Raw genomic sequence first — 16,066 nt, forward strand, 5'->3', positions numbered from 1 at the left:
CGGCTGATCTTCTTTAACTTCAGGAGACAAATCATCATGGTGGAAGAAGTCATTTTTCACTCGCCGTCATTATGAAACAAAACAATCTGAGCTTATTTCATCCAGAAAAAAAAACGGTAATTATGGTAATGAGTTTTCTTTACCCAGCGTTGAAGACGTCAGGCGAGGAGGGGAAACAGAGAATTCTCCTCAGAACCTGTAATTAATGAGCGCACATCTACGGTGGCCGAGAACCGCCACCGCTGCAAATAAAAGAAGCGCTGCAAAAATAAAAAAGCTGGTGTGCAAAAATAAAAAAGCTGGTGCAAAAATAAAAAAGGCGATGCAAATAAAAGAAAGTCTGCAAAAAAGAAACGCTACTGCAAATAAAAGAAAGTCTGCAAAAATAAAAAAGTCGGTGCAAAAATAAAAAAGGTGATGCAAATAAAAAAGCCACAACGGAAGTGGGTTACCGGGGACTGTTTTTGCCGATGCACCTGTGTGAGTAGAAGACGACGCCGACGCACCTGTGTGAGGAGAAGAAGACGGCGACGACGACGACGAGAAGAAACTACGAATAGGAAAACGAACTAGAAAGTAAGTGAACATGATAGTGTTTAATGTCGCTACGTGTACTTTTTAATGTGTTATTTGGTTAGGCCAGGTAACCCCAGGTTTGAAGGTGAACTGGAGAATGCCGGTGTATTGTTAGCTTCGGCTAACACGGGGAGACCACTAACGAGTCCGGCCAGATGTCAGTTTGACATCATAGCTGGAGTTTGAGTTATTGGATGACATCGTTTTGTTAGCGTGATGCCATCACACTCATTTATTTAAGTAGCTTCAGATTCAAACAGCTTCAGCAGCATTGGAGACACACTTTCTGGACCAACATCTGACTGTGAGTCTGTGAGTGAGCTCGTCTTGTGGTGACTATCTACAGTGAAGACAGCTTATTACTGTCGTTGTTGTTGTTTGTATCATTAATAATCATGCTAACAATAATCTAAGGTGTGGGTAACAGAAGTTATGTGGATGAATGTGAAGTTTAAGCTGTGTGGGGTGGCCAGGGACCTTTGAGAAAGAACCATGACCATAATGTCAGATTGAATCCTAAACTTGACTGTTTTTGCTTTGTCATTTACCAGGTCATGTTTTGTCCATTCTGTGGGGTGAACCTTCCATCCGTCCTGGTATATTGTGGCTCATGCTGTAGAAATGTCAGGTTCCTAAGGAGTCTTCAAGATGAAGGTACATTTCTTTCTGACAGTTAATGAGGTTCTTAAACATGATGGATTGCTATGCTTTTTCAGAGAATATACTGTCTGTTAGTCATGAATATACCACTTCATATGGTGAAATCCATAACAGAGGCATGTGGAATACAATGAATTTGAAGACATGAAAAATTAAGAAAGTTTCTTAGTCTAGTAGGCTACTGATCCCTGTAAAAAAATCCTATGCAACAATTTTGAGTGTTTTGCACTATGCTACTTTTATATAAAGACATTTTCAATTAATTAACTTTAACGAGTGCATTGAATAGCTTGATTCCTCAATAACTCTAATCACTAACTACCATGTCACCCACACATGATAATCTTAATAATCTCATTTATTCACCTCTCTGTAAAAATTGAAAATGTTCATTATGCAGTTCATCATTTAGCCTCTAATATAGTGTCCTCCGTCCTACCCCTCAGGTCCTGAAGCTAGTACTCCAGTGGATGAACTTATCCAAAAATATTTCACAGAGGGCCATAGTTATGAAATAATAGTGGACTTACTGAAAACCAAACACAACATATCAGTCAGTTTTCGCAATCTACAAAAAAGACTAAAACATGCAAGCCTGACCAGAAGGATCAACTACACTCCAATTGCTACTGTGCAGGCAGCTATTTCCGAGGAGTTAAAGGGATCAGGCCAGCTTTTAGGGTATAGAGCGATGTGGCAGATTCTGAAACGGAAACACTCTCTTGTCGTCAGACAAGACGATGCGATGCACCTAATGGCAGAGCTGGATCCATGTGGAACAGAATCGCTGCAGACGTAGATTTGTTCGAAGGGCATATCATTCAATGGGACCAAACGAAACCTGGCACGTTGATGGGTATAATAAATTAAAACCTTTTGGAATTGGCATAAGTGGCTGCATTGATGGCTTCTCCAGAAAAATTATGTGGCTGAATTGTGGAAAGACGAACAACGACCCTTCAGTAATTGCTCAAAACTACATCAACTGTGTAGTTGAGCATGGAGTTTTTCCAAAGCAGCTCCGCACAGATTGCGGCACTGAAAATGGAATAATGGCCGCCATTCAATGTACCATGAGATCAGAGCATGCAGACGAGTTTGCAGGAGTTTAAAGCCACATGTATGGCACTTAAACATCCAACCAGCGGATTGAAAGCTGGTTCCGGAAACAAAGGTTTCTGTCACTTTTAATTCATTTATGTTTTACTTGACCCTGGATTATTGTATTTGCTGTATGCATTTATATTATTTCTCAGTTTAATGTATATTGCTGTGCTTTTTAAAGGAAAGGGTATATTGTAGTGAAATCTCCAAAAGGCATGAGTCAGTAGTAAGTGGACTTGTACATTAATCTAAACCTCTTGAAGAACGATGACCTGGATGAATTTGTGTTTTCTATCTAGGAGCCAATTTTGGATGGATCTGTTCAGTGACTTGAGGGAGAGGCATCTCTTCAATGGCAGCCCTGCAAACACAAAGTTCACCTCCTGGAGTCACCTTATTTATTATTAATTACGTAAAAACTGAAATAATGTGGTGCTCTAAAATGTGTGTACTTGAATGCACTTGAAAATATTTTGTAACATTTTGATTATAAAATTTAAGATTCACAATAAAGTTTTCCCTCATGTGCAATGCTTTCTCTAATATTTGATACTTAGTTTAACCTAAGATCATTGCTTGTCTTTGGGTCTCTGCATCCTTGTCCTGTAAGAAACTCTGGAGATAATTGTAATGACCATGAAAGTGAAACTTAATTGATGTGTTGCTCAGTGTAAACACTTTCCTGTACTTGCTCCTAGCAATTGTGGTTTCCCAGCATCTGCCCAAACCCTGAACCACATCACCAGCATCATGCCAGTGCCAGCAACTCCTGCTGGGGATGAGCATGAAACTCTTTTTGGAGAACTGCAACGACAGAGTGGTGTAAGAGCTCCTTTGCAGTGGGAATCAGCTGTAGAGAACTACATCACCCTGAAAAACATGGCTGGTCTGTAAAAATTTTAGGGACATTTGTGTTGTGACAACACCAAAACAAACTTCTTTTTATGTGTCGTATTTGCTGCTGCTGTATATTGCTGCTGTCATTTTCCTCTCTCCCCTGTCATTTGGCAGAGGCTTTTGTCCAAAGCAACGTACAAATGTCTGTAATAAAGTTGTCTATGCCTGAAAAAATCTTAAAAAAAAAAAAAAAGAACAGTCTGTAGTTTTTTTATTTATTTTTTATTTAAAGAAACAAGCTGAAGCTGCAAGCACATTCCTGATATCAAATACAATAAAAATGTGCGGTGTTGACAACAGTCTATTTGCAATACAAAAAAAAAAAAATGAAATGTTTAATATAATGTACACAAACATGGATCTCTAGGTTAGAGTGTGACACATTCTTTTAAGTAGTTTAAGCCTTGATTGTGTGACAATATTTTCAGACAAGGCTAAGTGTGAACGATAGACTATGTTTCGGAGCTACAATTACCAGAGCTGCTGAATCAGTGCTTGACTCTCCATCTGCAGGTTCCCATATCTGGAAGTAAAAAACAATATATCAGTGAGCACTTCAAATTTGATTGACAGAACTAGAGCTGAACAAATTTGAACATAAATATTGAAGTTTGTAAAATATGTGTAGGCCAGGACACTGCAACATTTACTGTAATTTAAAATGCTATTTTGGCACGTTTCATCAGAAACATGGCTTCTATGTAAAATCTAGAAACATTTTCATTTTCAGACAGAACTTACAATATAATCAATGTAAGACACAACAAATGTGGCACTCACCAATGTATCAGCTGCACTGAATTCTGCAGAGCTTGGACTCATGATGATCACCTCTGAATCCGACGAAGTAGTTTCGGAGGCTGCTGGTGTCCACAAAAAGGACAATACATTATGATCTGCAAAAAACAAACAAAAAAACAAGTATCATTAGGTTGCTTTGGACTTAAATTGCATGAACATTTTGGCCGTCAGTTCAATACCTCAATCTGACATTATGGTCATGGTATTTTCACAAAAGTCCCTGGCCACCTCACACAGCTTAAACTTCACATTCATCCAAATAACTATTGTTACCCACGCCTTAGATTATTGTTAGCATGACTATTAATGATACAAGCAACAACAACAACGATAGTAATAAGCTGTAGCCGTCAGTTGCTTCCACTCGTTAGTGGTCTCCCCGTGTTAGCCGAAGCTAACAATACACCGGCATTCTCCAGTTCAACTTCAAACCTGGGGTTACCTGGCCTAACCAAATAACACATTAAAAAGTACACGTAGCGACATTAAACACTATCATGTTCACTTACTTTCTAGTTCGTTTTCCTATTCGTAGTTTCTTCTCGTCGTCGTCGCCGTCTTCTTCTCCTCACACAGGTGCGTCGGCGTCGTCTTCTACTCACACAGGTGCATCGGCAAAAACAGTCCCCGGTAACCCACTTCCGTTGTGGCTTTTTTATTTGCATCACCGTTTTTATTTTTGCACCGACTTTTTTATTTTTGCAGACTTTCTTTTATTTGCAGTAGCGTTTCTTTTTTGCAGACTTTCTTTTATTTGCATCGCCTTTTTTATTTTTGCACCAGCTTTTTAATTTATGCACACCAGCTTTTTTATTTTTGCAGCGCTTCTTTTATTTGCAGCGGTGGCGGTTCTCGGCCACCGTACACATCACTTCCTTTTACGTTTGTTTTCAGAATTCTCAACAAATTTGACACTGCTTTGTTTTGTTTAAACTGATTGGACATCACAACAATGCAAAGAGTGAGCGGAAACTGTGTTTTTCTGCTTTAAAGTGTTTAAAAGCTGCAGTTTTAGAACATCCTGGCCTACTTAGGGACAGAACCTCTTGTGCATCATTCAGAGAGGGACGAGATGCAGCATGAACCTTCCTGTGTGGAGTCGCTCCTCTCTCAGACCTTCTGGTTCAGCATGTTCTCCAGATTCCATCGCCGCTCCAATCACGCGTGAGTCATTTTTCCCGAGTGCACGGAGGCGACGGGAACCCTCTCTGATGCCACTTTGAAGACTAGAGCCAATTATAGGGAATCATCCTAACGAGGAGTCTCTAAGTGCAGATCTTTTGTTCCTCAGCAGCTGCTCTGTGCTTTTTGAAGGGCGTCGGGATGGCGACTCTGCTCTACCGCGGTACTCGGCGACGGCGGACGTCACAGCAATTCACACGCTTAGCACGCTGCTTTTAAGGGAAAGTTTAGTTTCGCTCTTTATTTCAATTTTCTTAAGTAAACCCTGGATAATTAAAGATCACAGGCAGAGATGTTAACGCAACCAAAGTCTCTGCGTCTGAAAGGCACTTAGCATTTTTACATACCGGAAAACACTTCCTACTGCCAGCTGCCCTCTCTTATTCCCTACATACATACTTACATACAATCCTGTGTCCACTGTGCACAGCTTGACATGTCCCCCTACAGCAGCTCTCACCCCGCCCATCCCCCTCACAGCTGGGGAGCAATTTCCCCTCAGGCCGCACATTCGCAAACGGTTGACTACTTCCCGCGTCACAGACAGTAGCGTGTAACCGTGCGACCAGCGATAACGGCAGACATAATAACTCCGGCCGTTTGCGTTAACAGGGCGAGAGCCGATGTTTGAAGCTTTGTAACTCGTCCACACTTTCAGTCATGTGTGTGTACCTGATGTCTAATGTGTTCTTTGGTTCTGTTTCAGCTCCCCTGACAGACAAGCCTCCTAAAGTCCTCTACCCCTCCGAGGGACAGATGAGCGTCATGGAGATGGCCATAGGTGAGTAAACATGAACGTTCCTACCATGACAGCTCGTCTCCTGACTTCGGATCGATGTTATTGTTGGCCGAATGTTGGTATTCAAGTGTGGTTAGCGAATCCTTGCTTCACCAAAGCAACAAAAAGAGTTCACAAACGATCACCTCACAGAGAAAGATATGAAGAAACTAAAGTAACTAAAGTGTTTCCTCCTAACATGACGTTTCTGTCTAAGTTTCTCTTGGGTTGTGGCCCTCACACGTAGGTTTCTGTCTTTCCCTTGCTGTTCCATGTGAATATGAGTCTGGCCTAATGGATTAGTGAAGTGCAGGTGCGCTGCGTCCTCTAATGTTGTCTGTACAAATATGCTTCATAACTCCTGAGAGATGTTTTTGTCGTGTTGAATAAATCTGTATCGATCTGGAAACCTTTCCTATCCCATAACTTTCCGAGGTTTTTTTCAGCTTTGCACAGAAATCATTCAATTTAGTCTCCGGAGTGCCGGCCGAAGTTTTTTAATGGACTTTGGGTTTGGGTCAGGATGGATGAGTCATGCGTCACATCGCTGTATTAAAACGTTGCGTCTCCGTTTCCCCCGGTGTTGAATCTCTCAGAGCTCCATTATGTTTACACTCCATCTCTGGCTGTCTGTGCAACATGGACGCGGCCCGTGTTTGTTGGGACGTAATGAGGCGGTAATGAATCAAAGCGGCGGCACAGAGAAAGACCACATTCATAAGCTCCCCTCGCATTATCTTCACATTTATCCTGTTAGCATTACCACAGATGATTGGCTCCCACTCCACCTCGTGTGCCTGGCGAGGAACGATAGTCTTTCCTCTGCCTCAGCAGCTTTTGATGCATGTGGGGGGGGGCAGGGGGAGGGGGCTCGTGGGAGAATTCCCGCTTTGTGCCTTGATTGGGCAAAATCTCAGCTGCTTGGTTGAAGGTAAAATGGGCCACGGCAGAGGCTTCCTTTGAAGTGAATTTGTCACGGGCAGCGACCACAACGGAGCACAGCGGTGGAAGGTAGCGGTTGGAAAAGAGCCGCAAATCATTACAGCGTTAAACTAATGATGGAAGCCCCTCACCTCTCTCTTTATTTGATTCAGTGTTTGGAGAGGATGATGGCGCCGGTTCAGAGCTTTTACCTGGGAGCAGGTAGAGACGGCCGGGCGGCAACTTGAAGATAGGAACTGCCTCTCTGTGTGTGTGTGTGTGTGTGTGTGCGTGTGTGTGTGCGTGTGTGTGTGTGCGTGTGTGTGTGTGTGTGTGTGTGTGTGTGTGTGTGTGTTTGACATGCCTGAATTAAGGCTCAACAATGATGTCACCAGGCTTTGATCTTGTTATCTGACATGCATCATAGTTGATATTGTGTAGTCGGACACAGATAATGTCTAACATGTTGTTATTGTCAATGATATCTCTGTTATCTCGACCCGTCTGGTACAGGATTAGTTTGCGATGCCCCTCCCTCACTTTGCTCCAGTTCCGGCGAGTCAGCAGCTCCGTGTCCGTCATGTATGAACATACAGCAGGAACACACGCGTGTCGCCTCCCGTCAGCGTCTGCACGGCACAGCGAGTGTCGAGTGGAACGCGGTGTTTCCTTTCAGGGCTCAGAGTATTGGAGGAAATTTAATATTCATTCTCTCATGAAATATAGAAGCCTAAATGGCTCGGCTGACAGTTAATTAGCCAGGTGAGGGGGAGGAAGCCAGAGGAGTTCGGGGAGGAAGATGTGCAGAGACACTTTTAAAGCTCTTGTTGTAGAACTCCGGGGATGAGAGAGGGAAGAGAGCCGAGCCACACCGCATTTAATCAACACACTCTTTTCTCCTTTTTTGGCTCCTAATGGACCAGGTTCTGTGATTCTAATTGATTTCATTTAAAAATTTTGCATTCACTTTTTCTTCATGTTTCAATTTGACACTTTGTTAGACAACGCTTTGATTCTGACACGAGCAGACGCAGAGTCATCATCTCTGCTGGATCAAGCAGATGAGCTGCAGGACACGTTGGCTTCAAGTGCACAAAACTCAACACTTCATTTCATGTATTTAATTATTTATTTACTGTGTGTGTATCTGCCTGGGGGAACACAACCCAGCAAGGGATTCAAACCTGCATCGTTGGCCTTTAGTCTACTGCTGCTAGGTTCGGCCCTCAGCACTGATCTCCGTACAGCGCTGACGTGTCTAATGTGGACACACTTGCCCTCCCATCCTTGTATTGAATCTCCAGCTCCAGCTCTCAGCTCCATTCATTCATTCCATCCAGATCCATTTGTCCTTGAATGGGCTCTATCTCAGCTAGATGATGGTGCTAGTTGCATATGTGTAGCCCAGCTAGGCACTCAACTATGCCTGGATAAATATACAGTAGATCCTATCTGGAGATGACTTTCTGACCACCTGATCAAGATCCTTCTGATCCAGACCCGTGTAGAGGTAACGTTGTGTTACACAGGACATCCAATCACTCAATTCTCCTGAAAGGTTCCTAAAGACAACTCAATAACCTTTTGAGTGTGTCTACCTGACACACACACACACACAGGGAGATGAAAGCACCACCTACTCAGCAGAGGTAATTATTTCACTCCTAACCTGTCCTTGTCCCTGAAATACCTCAATAAATGTTGGCCACTTATCTATGGAAGTAATAAACGACATATCGCAGAACAACATAATAAACCCAGAAATGAAGGCAATGTTGCCTCACACACACACACACACTCACACACGCACACACACACACACACATACACACTATCATCCACTTTGAGATTACACAAGGATGTTTGTTTATTATGAAACCTCTTTGTTCCACGCCAGACTCCGCGGAAACCACCTGACAATCTGAACTTGTAGATTTATGGGCGGGTGAATAATGACGGTGTAACCTGTACGCTGGTCCTCATCGACTCGTGAAAGGATCTCATACCGTCTGATGATCCGTCAGAACCAAGCCATTATTCTTCTGTATGGACCCGGAGTTGGCAGCTTATTGGTAATGACTGCAGTGGAAACAGATTTTGTGAATTATTGCAGCGTGAGCCAGGTTGTTAGGAATGAGTCATTTCCCGACACCGATGCCCTCTCCTAGTGCTTAAAAATCACAGCTGAACTGACGAATTAGATTCCGATTTCTCCCCGTTTATTAGATCCACTGTAGAGGCAGAGGGCCGCGAGGAAAGAATGATGAAGTGCAGACAAAATGTCAGCGCTAACCACACGGTTTGATGGAGTGTGGCTGAAAGTGAGAAACAGATGGTTTTGAAGAGTAACCTTTGCTTGACTTTATCAATCTATGAATGTTGATCATCCCATTATCCCGGAGCAGCTTTTCTTCCGGTGGATAGATGGACCTGATGTTTGGGATCCTCCACGCACCGCACCAGGCATCATCTTCAATATGTTATGATTAGTATTGATCCCTGGCGTGTACTGCTGAAGATGTTGTTGTGGGATAAAGGTGGAGACTCAGACTCACGCAGAGGTGTGTGTGTATGTGTGTGTGTGTGTGTGTGTGTGTGTGTGTGTGATGCATCATGTTCAGGTTAAATACCAACAGCCCAGGAGAAAGGATGTAAAGGTCAAAGGGTCAGCGAGTTATAGAAATCACATGAAGGTTTATTGATTCCGCCAACCACTTGAACTGGGGAAATCTTGTACGGTGACGCACAGTAAGCACTGACATGAGGAGCATGTGTGGACCCTCTTATTCACAGCTCCATGGTTAGCGCTGCATCTTCCTCCAAGCTTATCCTCCGTCCAAGAGTTTTATTGGCGTCGACTTTGATCTCGAGCCAATCTCATTTTGGATTGTTGAATGACTCACTCCTTTCACACTTAAGAGGAGGTGGAACATCACATCCACCGCTTTTTGGTAGTGAAGGACTTGATGGTTGTTGGTTCTCTCTGAAAACCAAACTGAAACAAGCAATCATCTTATCACATTGATTAGTTGTTGGGGCTAAATGTAGAACGTACAGGCGATTGACGAAATATATATAAATATACTCCACACTGTTCAAGATCCTGGTTCCCAAACTCATCACCCTGTTATTAAAGTGCTGAGTCGTGACACCATGTGGAGGAAACTCTCAGAAGGTTTCATCCACAATCTCCTTCTCTCTGTCACTACCCGATGTGTGATGTGCTTGTATCACACCAGTTGACCAGTTAATTGAGGGATTCCTGCTCAGGCAATCCAACTACGGGTTTCCTGGTCCATTAAACGCTCGCTCGTGAAGAAGACAAGACGCTTGAACTTATTCACTACTTGGGGCAGCAGCTCACTCGACACCATTTAAGCTTCACTTCGGCAAAGAGGAGTTACAGCTTTGGGAAAAATACAGACAAAACTTGGCTTGGATGCGTTTGTTAGCTGAAAATTGCCACATTTGTAGGTGAGGCTGCTTGTGTTTGTTTTCAGTCCAACCCTAAAGGCAGCCTGGAACCAAACCAGAGCGTTAAAGTCACCAGAGCGAGGGGGTTTCTCTCACCACGCTTTGTGGCACAGGTACAAACACTTGCTGATATTTTCCCACTTTAAATGAAATGTATCATCAAATCCAATGCAGTGACTCGTTATATTTGGCACATTTTGCAAGCGGGGGATCTTGTCAGCTTCAACAACAATGCCTCCAAGTACACAATGTTACTTCTCACAATACTTCTCTACACAAACGCATAAACCCACACACGGCTGGAAAGACATAATGGTTAACAGGCCGTGGACGAAACATCTGCCAGAAATCCATACCATCACTTGGCGAGATGATTGACCAAATCATGTTAAGGTAAGGTTTGAACTCTTTAGGTTAGGTTTTTTTGTTAGTCTGCTACAACTTCCTTATATGGAGCTTCCTGCTGCATTCCAACGCCCCCCCCGGCCCCCAACAACACACAAATACAAACACACGCACACACACCCGCCATCCCTGTAAATGTCACAGTCTCCATCGATGCCAAAGATTCAGAGGCACCGGGATCAATATTACATCATTTCTCTCAATTAGGGCATATTTATTCCCCTCAAGTTATTGTACGATTAGGATCGTATTCTGTGCGCGATCCTATCTGCATTCTTGGCGAGTCTCCAGATGAGCCAAGGCCCCTGAAGGAGTGAGAGAAAGATGAAGTGAGAGGGGATTGGGGGGAACTGAGAGAGAATAAGAGCGGAACAAGAAATGAAGATAGGGAGATGATTGGGGGGAAGAGACAAGGGAGCAAAAGACGGTGCAGCGAGCGAGATCGTTTAAGATTCACGGCGTGGATGAAATATGATGGTGTCTCACCTCGGGTTATTACAGATGAAAGTGGATACAAGACAGCGCCCTGTCCCAAATGGTTAATATGCCCCGTAGCGTGGAGGCATAAATCCTGACTGTCATATTGGGGTGGGGGGGATGCTGGTGATTGGAATAGGACTTTGGTTCCCATTAGTGTTTTACATAAGTGCAGTAATGAGAGGGAGCCACTGTGTAAGTGCTTCACCAGCCCAGACCACTGGACCAAAGAAGCCTAATTTTGTATAGTTGAGAGATTCACTAGACCGTGAACGCAGGGGCTGATATCCTCTGCACGTTTAGAGATTGTCGCCAACCTCAGAAGTGAAGCTATCGGCCCGCGCTGACCGCTCCCACTCTGTTAGCCGTCAGCCGCCGCCCACCTGCAGCCTTGTACCTGTCTGGGTAAACTCAGAGAAAAATGTTTCCAACGGTATTTGCTCGCCTTTGCAGACGCACTTGGGGTATGAAGATATACCGCCCTGTGTCTGTGCCAGCAGCGCTCCCGTCTAGAACTATTAATCATACATTTGGTGTGCAGTGAACAAAAATACGGGTTTGTTGTTGGATTATATTTCTTTATTTAATTGCTAAAAAGGATACTGCTTTGCACCTGCGTGTAGCTACCGTGGGAGGTCACAGCACTTCTGCCTCGGTCATATTTATGTCCTCGTATTTTACTCCAACTCAACAATATCCTCGCTGTAGAGCTGTTAAACTGCGTAAAGGGCGACTAACCCGCTGACACAAGTGCAGACCCCCAGTCAGTATGTTTACACAAACGCTAAAACCGGGCTTCTCACCCCATTGAAGCGTCATAAAACAACATAGCCAGATAAGAATCGTCCCAGTAGTTGGAGTCCCAGCTTGAAGGTGTTTAAGCAGTGAATCATGTGTGTTCAGATGAGTATGCGTTGAGTATACAAGTCAACTGCTCGTGCTAGCAACACATCTAAACCCCAGCTAAGGAGAAATCCCAGGAACATCAATAAACACTGGGCAGCTCTTTTATTTGATGTGTTGCATATGATTTCAAGCCGTGATTGTTCCGATTGCGCCATTCCTCCATCCAGCGGCTCAATCAGCACCTGCAAACATTATGAGTTTGAATTCAAACCCAATTCCTGTTTCCAGTGTCGTCCCACATCACTAGCTGCTGAACTGTAGCAGTGTTACACCCGGTCTGTTGCGTTGTTATTCAGCCCCGTTCAAACACCTGCATATGGATTAGCAACAGCAGGAAGACTCGTTCTGCTCCGTGTGACAGCTTGGCACCCAGGAGGCACCGGCTTTAACTTTAAATGCAGCTTTTAGTGCGGCAGTTAAGCAGAGCCATTTTTACTGCCGCCAGAAAAGCCTTCAGTTTAACCTCAACAAAGCTATGTCACCTTGCTCCTTTGTGAGCCACGATTCAGAAACCTAAGAGCGCCAGCAGCCGGTGGGAGACAACTACTTGACGGTGACTCAAGAAAATTCTTTTCATTCTGATTGCTTTTTTGTTTCCTGTTTCTGTGAACTTGTATTTTAAGCTTTTATTTAAACCCTGAGCTCTTTATATGGGATTTAAGATGCCCCAAAGGCCACTGCAGGCTTCATCCGGTGCACTAACTGTGTTTACACAAACTGCAAAGGCCCACAGTGGAAGGTAGAGCAAAATGCCTTTTACATCTTTAATATTTTTTTTCTCTTTTGTGGATCTTTCTGCACAGTCATGAGTCCCTTTAATGCCCTCATAACTCAAACCAAACCAAATGAAAGCTCAGTCAATCAGTCTGTATCTATTTTCATGTAAACATAACCTCAATCAATTACAAGCATAGATCTTCTTATTTCCCTGCTAGGCTTCATAGTAATGCAAATGTGATTAATCAGATAAACGAGTAAAACAGCCCAAATGTCCCTTTAGAAGAGGGGAGGGGCTATTATGACTTCTGTGTGTTTTTGTAATCTCTACATTATAAAACAGAATATAAAAAGGACATTTCTGACTCCCCAGGATTGCTACCTGGAGTCATTGTTGTCGCTCATTTCCCAGACTCCATGTAAGCTAAGGCCAGTTCCACTGCAGAACCCAAAGCCACGATGCAAAGCCTGAAAACGTACCCTCTTCTTATCGCACCCTGGCAGTGCGTGTGTGTTGTCTGCTTGAGCTAATTGTCCTCACTGTGCTTGAAGCCAAACAGGTGGCCATATTGGTTTCCTTCTGGCTGGGTTTATGTGGTTTCAGAGTCCAGGTTGGACAGAGATGACAGCGTCTCCTCTCTGCCTGGAGCGTGACCTTGGTTGGGTTGATGCTCCCTCTGCACCGTCTTTGGGCTTGCATGTTGTGTGTGTGTGTGTGTGAGGCAGAGGCATAGAGATACAGCTGCCCTCTGATTGGTAGCCAGAAAGCTGGAGGGGAGGCAGGAGGGGAGGCAGATCACAGAGGCAGCAAACTCCAGCAAACAACAAATAGGAATAAGAAGACAAATCTATATCATACACATGAAACACAGCATCCCTCTGCCTCTGCAAACAGGAGAACGTCTCAGTCTCAGTCCATAAGTAAAGTTTATTTATACCAGCACCTTTCACAGACAAAGGTTCCAGTCAAATCAATGAATAACAGCAAGGAGCAGATAAAACAGGAAGAGCAACACACTGGTATAAAACATGAGCTTCACTTTTCAGACGGTCCCTAACGGGCAGCAGAGATTTAGAGAAGAACCAATAAGAATCACTCAAGGAAACGATGCTAGCTTGATATATAGAGCTTAAGATGAGAGCCACAGTATCTGCACCCAAATCTCATCAGTTCAGTGAAATTAGGTGACAAACAAACAAACAAACGGGACAGAAATGATGCCTGGCTGGCAGAAGTAACGAGGCATTGTCATATTTTCACGGCGTGACACACATTCACACTCCCACACACAGGCACACGCTGCGTTCTTGCACACTTTACACTGTCCCCACCAGGGATTGCTATGTGCTAAAACAATCCGATGTGACCATGTTTGTCTTTCCTCCGACAGCTCTTTGCCTGTTTTATGTGCTTTTCTTTATGTTGCTCTGTTGTAGCTACACACGCCTGCTCCTGTTTGGCCTGGGGCAGCCATGCCACAGGGAGGCAGAATGTTCCAGATGAAGCGTTGCAGATATTTGTCTCATAACTGCAATGAGTCAGTTTCTATAAAGCTGAGGTTTCTACCTTGGGTAAAGAAACAATGTTATTCCTCTGCAGTGGGTTGGATTCAACCTTTGTGCTGGCCAGAATAGAATAGAATAGACAAGGTATGGAATCACAAGGCTATACTATGTTGTCATCTATAGTCTATAGTTTGTGCCTTTCATCATGTAGAGGAGAACAGATGACACACATGGCCTTATTATTTTTTATGTTGTTATGACGTTATTATATAGCATTGCAGCGGCTGAGAGTCCTGTGTATCTAGATCTTCAAAGGTATCAACGTAACCAGGTCAGTGGGCGTAAACATGCCTGATAATAAAGAGTTTGTATTTCATGGTTCCCAGAGAGAGACTTGACAGTCCCTGTGCCAGCTGACTTGGCAGCACTCAGGTTTAATCTCCGAGACTCCAACCACAACGCTGAAGCCGAACTCTCTCGCTTTCACAAACAGACTTCTCCGTCAATATCAAACATCCTTCCTACGCTTTGACGGCCGTGATATTGATAACAATGATGACATATTTGTTTATTGGCGTCCTCAATGCACCTGTTGTTTTGGGGAAAGGGAATACATGACGCCCTGTTGTTTATATCTCTTAGTCCACTGTCATTTCACCTCGTCTCTTCAGTTCAGTGATGCAGAGAGGAGGCGTTTACCTCAGATGCTCCGGGCAAAGGCCTCCAGTTGTTGGGCCATAAGTGTCTCTTTCAAAGTCTTGCCAATTTGCATTCCATTGTCCCAATGTGTGGCACTTTGGTGATTAGATTTGTCACCAGGGTTGGCTGAGGAGAGAGGGTGTTCCTGGCACGCAGACGGGCTCAGATAGGGTTGACACAGCAGCAAGTAGACAAACAGAGGTCTTTCATTTCTCCTTCACCCCCATGTGGCTCACTTTCTGTCTCACCTCACCTCACCCCAGCTCGTTGTCGCCCTCTTTCACTTCTTCTACTTCGTCCTTTCACCGCTTTAAAATAAAAGGCTGCGGCATTAGTAGATGAGGTGTATACACCAATAGCTTGTGCAATCATTTCTGACTCATTCACAGCAGTTGTGGGCTTCTGTTGACCTCCGTCTCAGAGCCTTCAACCCTCAACCTCTTTGTGTTGTTGACATGTATGGGCTGTATTAGATGTGGGCCATTCAGTTGTAACAAGGCCGGCAAACAAACAGGTGCTGGGGCCAAGATCTGTAATATAAACATTTTACCTGGGGTCCCCACCTCTTATGTGAAAGTTTGTTTATAGTAAATGCATATATTTATTTACAGTTTTAGTTAAAGGCCACAAATCTAAACTCAGAAGCAATAATATCCAGAGCCAAACTCTCAACAACGATATCTGAATCTTCTGCCAAAGGATTTTCCGGCCTGCTTCCCTACCTGGAGAATACATTTTAAGTTTTCTGGCATCACTTACATAATTTCTGGGTCATGAAGTCCTTGGAATTTCCCCAAAATCCAAACATGTATCTTTCATTGCCACTCGGGGCCTGCAAAGTACAAAATGGCCTCCTGCATGAAATTCAGCTCGCTTACACCCAAGCTCTCACTCTCATCTTCAGCCAACAAACATCTCGAAGCTTGGTGGAATACTGAGAGGAGAACGTGGACGTGCAATGCT

General features: G+C 43.9%; 1 protein-coding gene and 2 long non-coding RNA genes across 4 annotated transcripts in view; 2 read left to right on the top strand and 1 right to left on the bottom strand.

The window, feature by feature from the left end:
- The window catches only part of LOC143002323 (interleukin-1 receptor accessory protein-like 1), a 168,200-nt gene that overhangs the window by 99,486 nt on the left and 52,648 nt on the right, over positions 1 to 16,066 (top strand). Inside the window, exon 5 of the mRNA XM_076152359.1 lies at positions 5,927 to 6,001. Coding sequence (XP_076008474.1) covers positions 5,927 to 6,001 — 75 coding nt within the window. The remainder of the gene's footprint in view (positions 1 to 5,926; positions 6,002 to 16,066) is intronic.
- LOC143002324 (uncharacterized) lies at positions 383 to 3,310 on the top strand. 2 transcript variants are annotated; one of them, XR_012963786.1, is made up of 4 exons: positions 383 to 576; positions 1,128 to 1,230; positions 2,640 to 2,784; positions 3,039 to 3,304. It is a non-coding gene; the product is annotated as an uncharacterized LOC143002324 (long non-coding RNA). The 2 variants fall into 2 exon arrangements; XR_012963785.1 differs by having other exon boundaries at positions 388 to 576; positions 2,640 to 3,310.
- LOC143002325 (uncharacterized) lies at positions 3,482 to 4,735 on the bottom strand. The gene is made up of 3 exons (XR_012963787.1): positions 4,548 to 4,735; positions 4,018 to 4,133; positions 3,482 to 3,760 (listed from the first exon to the last, which is right to left on the bottom strand). It is a non-coding gene; the product is annotated as an uncharacterized LOC143002325 (long non-coding RNA).

The sequence above is a fragment of the Genypterus blacodes genome, unplaced genomic scaffold, assembly GCF_046128005.1.
Source record: "Genypterus blacodes isolate CSIRO-AG114 ecotype Tasmania unplaced genomic scaffold, CSIRO-AGI_Gbla_v1 ptg000056l_1, whole genome shotgun sequence".
Classification (NCBI taxonomy): domain Eukaryota; kingdom Metazoa; phylum Chordata; class Actinopteri; order Ophidiiformes; family Ophidiidae; genus Genypterus; species Genypterus blacodes.